At 38.4% G+C, this 10810-nt stretch overlaps 1 protein-coding gene across 1 annotated transcript; it reads left to right on the forward strand.

Moving 5' to 3' along the window:
• On the forward strand, positions 1443-5143 carry LOC105165171. The gene is made up of 3 exons (XM_011084081.2): positions 1443-1713; positions 1919-3515; positions 4449-5143. Exons 2-3 carry the CDS (start codon positions 2080-2082, stop codon positions 4696-4698), a joined length of 1686 nt encoding a protein of 561 aa, XP_011082383.1. The 5' UTR covers positions 1443-1713; positions 1919-2079; the 3' UTR covers positions 4699-5143.

The following is a 10810-nucleotide window of genomic DNA, read 5'->3' on the forward strand; positions in this document are numbered from 1 at the left end:
CAGCACCTTCTGGATAGCGAAATTGGCCACATCTATGGTTATAACCACTGGATCATCATGTCGAAAGAGGATTCCTTCAAGGTCCCTATCATCAAATGTAATACCTCCCAATCTTGTCACAATAGACAACACAACCGGTTTATAATGATTATCATCAAAAGTTTATCCGGACCTTACATGTTTTTCTCCTTTGATTTGATGGGTCCCCACAAGTGCGATTTCCAAAAATTTGTTGATCACTCCTCTCATGGGCTGGTTGTCATCTTCATAGCTTAGAGTCCTTCGATGCGGGCTTACTGGGTCCTCTCTTGGTGCCTTTTCTCATGGCTTTTGAACTGCTCCTTCCCCACATGCACTCTTTGCGCCTGTCAGATTTCTTAGCCTCATGATTTGCAGTAAACTCTTTTTGGTATTCCTACCTTATCAACCTCTCAGTTTCCTCCTTTAGTTGGAAACAATCTTTAGTATCATGCCCTCTATCCTTGTGAAATTTGCAATAGAATTTTAACCCTTTCTTTGATGGAGTTAGCCTAGTTTTGCGAGGCCACTATAGCAATCTTTTCTCAAAACTCAGTAAATTTTGTCTTTGTTGTAGTCAAAGGGTGTGTACTCGTGGAACTTCTTATATTTTGGGTGTGGGTCTTCTTTACTTGCAGGATTTGCTCTGTCTTAAACCATATTTGTTCTTTTTTTTATCCTCTTCTTTCGACGTTTTGGACCTTCCATTCATTTTCTTTGAGGAGGTTCATTTCTTCGTCTTGTATGTATTTTTCTATAATTAAATGTAATCCTCCACATCCACATGCAGATCTCTAGCTAATGCAGAAGCTATAGTTCCTTTCTTCAGAACATGAATCAAGATAGAAGTCATCATATCAACTTTCAGTTCAGGTACCTCAAGCACCTCGGTGTTGAATTTATCAATGAAGGCTTTTAAAGTTTCATCATCTTTCTATCTAATGGTGAACAGATACGTTGCAGATCTCGTCGTGGGTCTTGACGGTGTTTGAAGGGCATAGGAAATATCTCCACATAAATACTTGAATTCAAAATCTCTTAATTGGTGTGAATCAGTATCATATTAAATGATTATTTTATTTGAAAATTTTAAATTATTTAAACAATTTTTTTAATGTTAATATTCATCAACCACGGGTGGTGGTTTTACACTTGGCATATGCCCATTCCTTAGAAAGGTTTCAAAAAGGCCCGTGAGCTTAGCCGCGTCGGCCTCAACTCTCCACTCACGAATTCGCATGTGACTCGGTTTCTAAAGGCACCGACTACAGTAACAACTGTATTCTTGCAAATATCACTCTCTTTCATTAGGAAAAAAGACAAAGAAGGAACTGTTACAGCGTATGCGTAAGAATAGTAATTGTGGCTCCAAGTAAATTCGAGGAACCCTAAATGAGAAAAAATCATGATGGGTACGGTCCTACCTACTATGAAGTAGCAGTCATTGCTATACCATATACGATTTGCGTAGTATCTACATTTCTTGGACTGTCCGAAGATTTTTCCTCATAAGTTTCGAGGGTGTTTTAGTGTATTTGTTAAGTTATTTTTGGTTGTTTATTTTGTAGTGTTTTTAAAGACCTCACAGCCCTCCTCTTCTTTCTTGATAAGTGAAGCTACAGTGCTCGTGCTCCCGTTCTTTCTGTTAAAGGGTGGAGGATTCCTTCGGGGGATCTCGCCGGAGTAATTCTTCCGGTGAGTTCTTATTCTTTTTTGGGTTCCGCTTTTATGAGTTTCTGTGCCGTATTAAACTGCGTTTTCTTGATCCGGTTTTAATGGGGAGGGAGTGTAATGATTAGAAGCACTGGGGGGATGTTGAGTTTTGTTTATTTTTAATTGGGTTTTGTGGAACGTGGATTTTGACTTAAAATTGTTCGGTTTTTGTTTAATTCTGTTGCAGGGTTTTTGTTGAGTTTAGAGGAAGGAAAGCAGTGGGGAGGGCTCTGCTTTTTCCCCCGATCCGAATCCAAGAAGTGTGAAAATTTCTCTTTTCAAGAGAGAAAAGTTCTTTTCTTTTTCTCTCCCTTTCAGTCTGCTCTTTTGTTGATTCATTGTAGAGAAATGGGATTGAAAGTTGCTGCAAGTTCTTTACATTGGTCACAATCGACAGTTCCTCACTTGCCATCTTCTTCGCAAACATTAGCGTCAGCGATTTCCTCCCCGTCGTCCTCGAAACGACGTTCGCTTAGCTGCGATGGAGCTCTCATCTGCCTGTACGTGGAGAGCTCGGCCCTGTTGTTGGGTGGCCCCCAGTCCTGCAAGCGCAACACGTCTCGATCTTGTAATAGTAGGAGATCCCGGGTTGGAACTATCAGAAGAGCATTGAGTGCTAGCTTGGATTCGTTTTCAGATGAAGAATTCTCCAAGAAGATTGAAGAATCGGCCCTCAGGTTTCAACGCAGCGATGACAATGAGGGTGAGAGTGCAAGAACTGATGATTCTGGGCAAGCAAGGTTGGAAAATGCGGACGCTGCTTCCAGTGCTGAGGATAAGTTCTTGGAAAATTTGAAGCAGTTTGATGCTTTAGAGCCACCTGATTTTCCGGAACGAGATGAAATAATTCCTGCTAACATTGAGAGGAAGGCGAATAGGGTTGAAATTCCGTTGTCCCTTAGAATAATAAAGCGGAAGAAACAATGGCAAGAAGGGTTTATGGAAGCTGGGGAGTCGGCCTACTGCTCAGTGAAGGCGGCCTTTTCTTCTATGGTGTTTATAATCCGCGAGCTCCATAGTTTTACTCTGCAGATGAGGGAGGTTTTGTTTTATGAAGATTTACAAGGGATTTTGGCAAATGTTCAGAAGGAAATGCACGCTTCGTTCGTCTGGTTGTTTCAGAAAGTGTTCTCCCACACCCCGACTTTAATGGTTTATGTGATGATACTTCTTGCCAATTATAGTGTTTATTCATTATCGAGTAATGCTGCAATAGCTGCTGCACCAACGGCACAACCATACTCAGTTGCAATGGAACATGTTTCCGTGGTAGAAGATCAGAGTTCAGACAAGCAGAAGTTCCATTCATCGATTGTTAGAAATTTCAAATTGTCTTCTTCGAATGGAAAGTCGACTTCAGTAGGAGGAAACAATGGCGGCGGTGGTGGTGGAAAGTACAGGCCGGTCGGTAGTGGTACAGATGGAGATGGGAGGTTCGATGAATCAAATTACCAACCAACTATTACTCCTGATGGGCAATCCTCGCTCGGGAATCCCTCTAGGACTAGTGGGGAAGAGACAGTCTCCAGTGAATCAGTTCTAGAAGAAGAGACGGCCTTATGGAATTCAATCGTGGAAGAAGCTTCACGAACACGGGCTGTGGATCAAGAAACGACCCAAAAGTTTGTATCGCCGGTCGACGCAAGAATCGAAGCTGATGATTATTCAGAATACTTCAGAACAGAGCTGCTATACCAAACAGAACTGGCCCATGATCCCAACAACCCTCTTTTGCTAGCAAACTATGCTCAATTTCTCTACCTGGTAGCTCAAGATTTTGACAGGTACATAATTTCTCCTCCTTTTTTGATATCATTTTCTTGTTTTTTGACCAATAGCAGCTGTTTCTGTTCAAATATTTCTACATATGGCCAATTAGATTGTAGTTGGGATAGTATCACAGCCTTGGACTTCTCTGCTTGTCGAGTTGCATTTGAAAACCTTCTTTTAGCTGTTTGCGAGGAATGTGATAGCACAATGTGTGGTGCATTTCCCTTTTCCTTGAGATGACAAATAATATCAGTGAACCAAATACATTGTGGGCACATCTTCAAGCCCACTAGTGAAAATATCAACAAAACCTTGGCAATTTTCTCAAGGGCTGTACTTGTTTGTCCTCACATTAGTTTGAAAAATCAATAGAATCTTGATTCTGGAAGTCATGGGACGGAGCCAAAAGGGGTTGGGCTCCAGGGTCCGCCTCAATGATAGCTCCACTTACGGTCGTCAAGTCCTCACTTTCTGTAGTACCCTTCTCAGTTTATTAAGGGTGTTTGTATGAGTTCATAAGCTCTTCAACACATACCATAAGATGCTTATGAGCTTAAGATGTTTGTACAGTGTTTTGTAAATTTTTCTCTAGAGGAGCTCGTAAGATCCAAAAATAAAATATTTGTAGTTTATAACCTCTTTTCTTATATTTAAGTTCTTACTAATATCCTTTAACTTGTTCATATTAACTACAAAAACTTGTCATTGCTAATATCTTATCAGCTAGATGATCTTATTTCATCCAAGCATAGCATCTTATAAGCTTTAAAAACATTTCATAAAATATATAAGCTTATAAGACCATAAATAGGTTTAAGCCAGACGCCCTCTGAATCAGACCCTTACACCCTTGTTGCCAAATAAAACTTTTGATGGAGTTCTCTTTAGATTACATACTAACTATTACCATTGTACTAAACGTTTATTCACTCTTGTCGTTGAAACAGAGCTGAAGACTACTTCAAGAGAGCTGCGAAAGTGGAACCGAAAGACGCAGAAGCATTGAACAAATACGCCACCTTCCTGTGGCTGGCGAAGAACAATCTCTGGGCTGCCGAGGAGACCTACTTGGAGGCCATCACTGCAGAGCCCGAGAACTCATACTACGCTGCTAATTATGCCCATTTCCTATGGAACACTGGCGGCGAAGACACTTGTTTTCCTCTGGGCTCTCCCGATTCAACTACTGAGGTGTAACTCTGAAATCATCACAAAGAGCAAACCCGTCGAATTCTCTCCTGTTCATCGAAAATATCGTTGTTGATGATAAATATCCGAGGGAGAGCTGGGATGCAAGAGCTAGGCTGTAGATTTTTTTTCCTTTTTTTTTTTTTTTGTCTTCTTGCTTTTACATATACATAGGAATTTTTCTTTTTATTTTTTAATTTATGGAGCGGAGGAGGGGGTGATTGGTGGGTCAGCATTCCCGACGTATTTTGAACCCGATTGGAGTTGAAGCGACAGGTGAAGGATTGAGTTGTAATGCACCCGGCTACACCCAACAATTTCACCTCGAGAGTGATTGGTGGGGAAGGAAGGTGAGAATGGTCTCATTTTGGTTTCTAGTTACTTACACAAGCACTTGGCCAAAATTGTAATTAGACTTTCTTATTTATAGATAACCGCTATTTTTCTTTTTTTAGGAAGGGGCTTTTTTCTTTTTAAATTAGCAAATGAGTACACTGTTAGCGTATTTATAATTTAATTTTTTATTACATTTGATTAATTAACTGAAAAGGAAATAAATTAATTTTAAATATGTACAAATAAAAAATTGTTAAGTAAATTGATTAATAAAAAATACAAGTCTTTTGTGGAAAAAAAAAGATGTTGATAATGGTTGATGCTCGCAAAAATAGAGATGCTTTGTCTACTTGGAGTGGAAAGTAATAAATAAGTGCTAAAGACTAAATGAGTGTAAAGGGGTGAAATGAGAATGTTATTTCTCGTTTTTCATGCACAAATGAGATACTGATATCTAAACCAAATTTTAAGTACGAAATATAATGTTCCTTTCAACTAAATTGGTAGTAAGAAGATAAAAGTTGTAGTATGCAGTCTCAAACTGTAGAAGCATAAAAAATATGTCTTCTTCTGCTAGAGAGGGAGTTCTCTATCTATAGTTAATCTGAGTGGGTTGGAGAAGAACATAAATTTGGGGGAGCATGATCTTAAAATTGTTAGATAATGTTGAATCACCCTTAGATTCTCTTGGAGAGCCCCAATAGTTAGAGAATCCACTTAGTTTCGGGGAGGCAGTTGGAGAATCCCCTCAAATTTGGGGGAATCAGTTGGAGTTTGTTGTGGATGAAGGTCCCTTCTAGAGTAAAGGATGTCTTCCTGAATTTTTAGGGAGGTTGAGGAGATGCTCTCTTGTAGCCATTATCCAAGCTTTTAAAGTTTATAGTTTACTTCTCTCTGGAGGCGCTACGTGTTCCCTAGGGGGTTGTTGGTCCTTATCCGATTCAATGAAGTGTGCCCCCAAAAATCCTAAGTAGATGCTACCTAGACCACCTTAGGCGCCATGTGAGATTGACTTTGACTTTGGTTAGACTTCAAGTCCCTAAGTTTCTTTGTAGGCTTCTGAGACCTTGGGCTGATTAGGCTAGTTTTGGTCAATTTATTTTTTGGGAGCGCCTGCCGTACTCCCTAGGGGCGCTTTCTTTCGAGCACCATGGGCTTGCTTTCCTTTCTTCATTTTGAGTCGTTTGGGCCTCTTTGGATTATTCCATTTCTACAGGCATCATCCCCCACCCCAATAATAAGTGTAGACGTCTTAAATACAAGAAACAGGCCTAAAGAGGGAGCCATTTTTTTATTTCACATTCCTACCAAAAGAAAATGTTAGTAGCATTAATATACTTAAAGAAAATAGAGCTTATATCCTACCTATATGGAGCATGGTTTTTTTTAAAGGTGCTTGCTGCCTAATTGGGAATATGGCTTATTCTAAGGTCTCTGCCTTGGGCAGGGTTTATTTTGAGGGGGTCCCTACTTAGAGACATAGTTTATTTTGGCAAGGTGCCTATTTGGGGGCAAAGCTTACTTCTGGAAAGGTACCTACTTGGAGCAGGTTAAAGAGCCTCGCCAGCAGGCTTATATGCTTACGTGGAAGATAGGGTTTTTTTGTGCCTACATAGATAGGCTTATATGCTTCCCCTCGAAGAAGGATCTAAGTGCTTGCCCGAAGTAGGCTTAAGGTGCTTAGTCGAAGGCAAGACCTATTCCTCGAGGTCGGCGGCCTCGTATTCCTATTCCTCACCTTTTTCCCCTAGGAATTTATGCTTGTACTTCCTAGCTTCCTCGAAGTTAATGTACTTTTTAGCTCGAGCTAGAAGATTGTAATATGTGAGGGAAATTTTTGGCTAAGGACTTGAAGAAGTCCCCATCGCAATCCTTGTGAAAAAGCACTGGTTAGTACATCTGATGTAGTAGAAGAGACCTCTTGGGCCGCTAAGTTAACATCTTGAAAACTCCCTTGGTGATTCTCCTTCATTTTGCTATAGGGAAAAAAAGGTTATGGTTGTCCTTCGACGTCTTCTACTGCTGGCAAATTGGTGCAGAAAGAGAGAGAGATAGAAATTCTCCAAATGATGGCATTGATCCTATGGGCAATTGGTTGAACCACTGTTGGGCAAACCATCGGCAGGTGGTTACGAACATACGACACTTGACCCTAGAGGTATAACAGTGGAGAAGGGTAACATTCTCGAAGCATGACAAGTGCTCCGGAGGATCTATGGTTCCATTGTACTCCAACATATTAGGCTCATTCCAGTTGATCGGGAGTTCGTCTGTCAGCATTTTTTTGCTGAAAGGGGTGCCCTCCTTCCCCCCTAGGGGGGCTTTGAAAACATGCCTCTGCAGGTCTAAGTGTAGCACCCTCTATCACTGTTACGGCTGAATCTTCCCTAAACATCATATTTAAAGTAATCCCTATATCTATATATAGATATGCACATATCTATGCATATCTATATATAGATATGCACATAATCAATATGCACATGTAGTCCCAACATCACAATAAACACAATCAACCCAGAATTATATATATATATATATATATCGCATATATCAGATACCACAAAGTAATTCATCACAAGTAGTTCCCACGCTTTTAATTTATCTTTATACAACCAAAATGTGATTTGTATTTTAACTGATAATGAGGAGAAAACTACATACTGGCCCCTTGACTGCATATGGCATCATCATCATCCAAGCAGAAGCTAGCATCGTTGTAGCTTTCCAATATCGACTCTCCACCATCGTAGATCAAGAACATATCTTTAGTCCTTTTTAGGTACTTGAGTATGATATTGACCGCTCTCCAATGTGCCTCCCTAGCTCATGCCTGATATCTGCTCGTCACGCTCAAAGTGTACGTGATATCAGGCCTAATACACTGAACAACAGACTGAATACTGCCTACGGCTAAAGTATAGGGGATGTCCGACATCTGCTTAAGTTCCTCATCAGTCTTGGGTGACTGCTTCTTGGATAACTTAATTCCATGACTCATTGGAAGGAATCCTTGTTTCGAGTTTTCTATCTAAAATCTCTTCAAGACTTTCTCAATATACGAGAATTGGGTCAACACTAACATCCTCTTAGATCTATCCCTGTAGATCTTGATGCCAAAGATGTATGAAGCTTCACCCAAGTCCTTCATGGAAAATTGAGTGGATAACCATGTTTTAATATCTCTCAACATCTTGACATTATTTCTAATGAGCAAGATATCGTCAACATAAAGCACAAGGTACACAACTGAGCTCCCACTAATCTTCTTGTTTACACAAGGATCAAATTCGTTCTTGATGAAATCATAACCCCGTATAACTTTATCAAAACGTGTGTTCTAGCTTCGGGAAGCTTGTTTGAGGTCATAGATGGACCTTTGTAGATGATAACCTTCTGCTCTTCTCCAACAAAGGTGAAACCCTCTGACTGATCCATGTAGACCTCTTCCTCGACGAAGCCATTAAGGAAGTCCATTTTCACGTCTATTTGTCATATTTTATAGTCATGCCATGCTGCTATGGCAACCAGTATCCGAATGGACTTGGCCATAGCTACAGGTGAAGAGGTCTCCTCAAAGTCGACCCTAGGTCGTTGAGTATATCCTTTTTTCCACGAACCTTGCCTTGAAGGCGGTAACCTCCCATCGCTGAGGGACACCCCCTATAAGTACAAGTTTACTCCTCCATACGGAGACACTCTCTAACATTTCTCACACTTTTCTAAGATCTTCCTAACACCTTTCTCACTCTCTGGACGATACCCCTCACGTCCCTCACACCTTTTTTACTCTCTAAATCATCTCTCTCACTCTCTAAACATTCTCTAAGCACTCTACAGGCACAATCACATGTTCTTACACTTTTCACCAATTTTATTCACCATATCTCAATTTTCAATCACATTTATTTATTTTTTGGCTTTATTCAATCTTAAATTCAGTACTAACTTGGACGTCATAGTATTAATATTTTTTTTGCAGGTCTCCCTTTTAAGATTTACATTCGCTTTCCCCCAAGCTTTAAATGATTGTCTAAATTCACTGAATCCGTGTATTTTTTTGAAAACATACTTATTTGATCAATTTTTTTTCATAATTCATTTGGCATTTTCTTTTCTCTCTTCCTTTTATATCTTTTGCTATTCCATAATACAGCAACGTGATAAAGCAATACTTATTATATATAATATGTATATATGAATGCATACACCTCTTCATATTCTTTTTTTAATACCCATTATGTTATACACCCTTTTGTATCCCCCATTATAATTTGTAATTAAAATAGTTATGATGTATTTTGTAACCACAATTTTGGTGGTCTATAAATACCACCATGTATTTCATTTGTAAGAAGTTTTTGGAGTGAACAAAGAAAGTTTGTTGGAGAAATACATATATTTTACTTTATATTCTATTAAGAGTGATAGGCTAATAAACTTAGAATTTCTCTAAGTTTATAACACGTTATCAGCACGACGTTACGTTACGATCGATCAAGGTAAAATGATAATTTTATTAGTATAATTTTTCTTCTTTGTTTGTTTACCTCTACAATATCATAGTTACTTGTATCCTTGAATATTTCATAATAAAATATGAGTAATTATATTATATAATTCAATGTCTCCTGAAGTAGACATATATATATAAATTCTTGATTTTATCCCCTGAAGTGGATGTGATATTGCCTCCAGAAGCAGGCATACAATTCTTGATTTTATCCCCTGAAGTGGATATGTTCTATAAAATTTCATTGCTTCCTGAAGTAAGTAATGAGTTAAAATCATCTCCAGTAGTAGGTGAAATATTTTGTACCAATTATGTGCAATATCATCCCTGAAGCGATGATAAGTATATGTTTAATTTTCTCACCACCTGAAGTGTTTTGAGATAATGGCTTGATCAAGAAGCCCGATGCTTCTTCGTTTATTTATTTGATTTGTGATAATTTTTTGATAACATAGTTTTGTTTCATATGCCCATGTATGTATTTTACATATTTTGCTAGTATATGCAACAAAATTTATTTGTTAAGAAAATGATTTGGCATGAATACCATTTAATTGCTATTTGTAACATTATAAGATTTAAGGCAAACATCTTATTTAATTCCATGTATACATGCCATTATAATTCATACTAATTACATGGTAACTCATGTGTAACTTAATGTTAGTAATGTTTCATGTCATTTTTACTTTATATCATATGTAATACATATTATTTTACTTTTATGTATATGTTGAATATTATGCTAAAAGTGCATATTAACTTGTTGTAGTATATTCATGATAGAGTCTCTCAAAACTTCCGCTCATTAAAGAAGGTTGCAACTTTTATACTCTATAGCTGTGGGAGAAGTGATCTAGTGCTGGAACAGGTAAACTCAAAATCCATAAATCCATTTTATCTTTGACCAAAATTTTTGTGGATATGTTTTATTTTCTTACTTTTCAACTATAGAAGATTATAGAAAATGAATGAACTATTATGTCATTTCTTCATGACGCATAATGATTTTGTCATCATCTTCATGAGAGCCTGAAGTCTCAATATTTAACAGTCAAAAGTCCTTTTCAACTCTGGAAGAGTTTAAAGGATCGGATCGACCATCAAAAGACTGTAATCTTACCACGTGCAAGATATGAGTGGATACAATTGCGATTGTAAGATTTCAAAACGATTGCTGATATATTGTACTCCTAGTACAGGGAACATGGGTTTCGACATTACTGAGGATTTCGACATGCTTGTTGATTAGATTTATCCCAAATCAAATGT

Source organism: Sesamum indicum, linkage group LG6 (genome assembly GCF_000512975.1).
Source record: "Sesamum indicum cultivar Zhongzhi No. 13 linkage group LG6, S_indicum_v1.0, whole genome shotgun sequence".
In the NCBI taxonomy this organism is placed as follows: Eukaryota; Viridiplantae; Streptophyta; class Magnoliopsida; order Lamiales; family Pedaliaceae; genus Sesamum; species Sesamum indicum.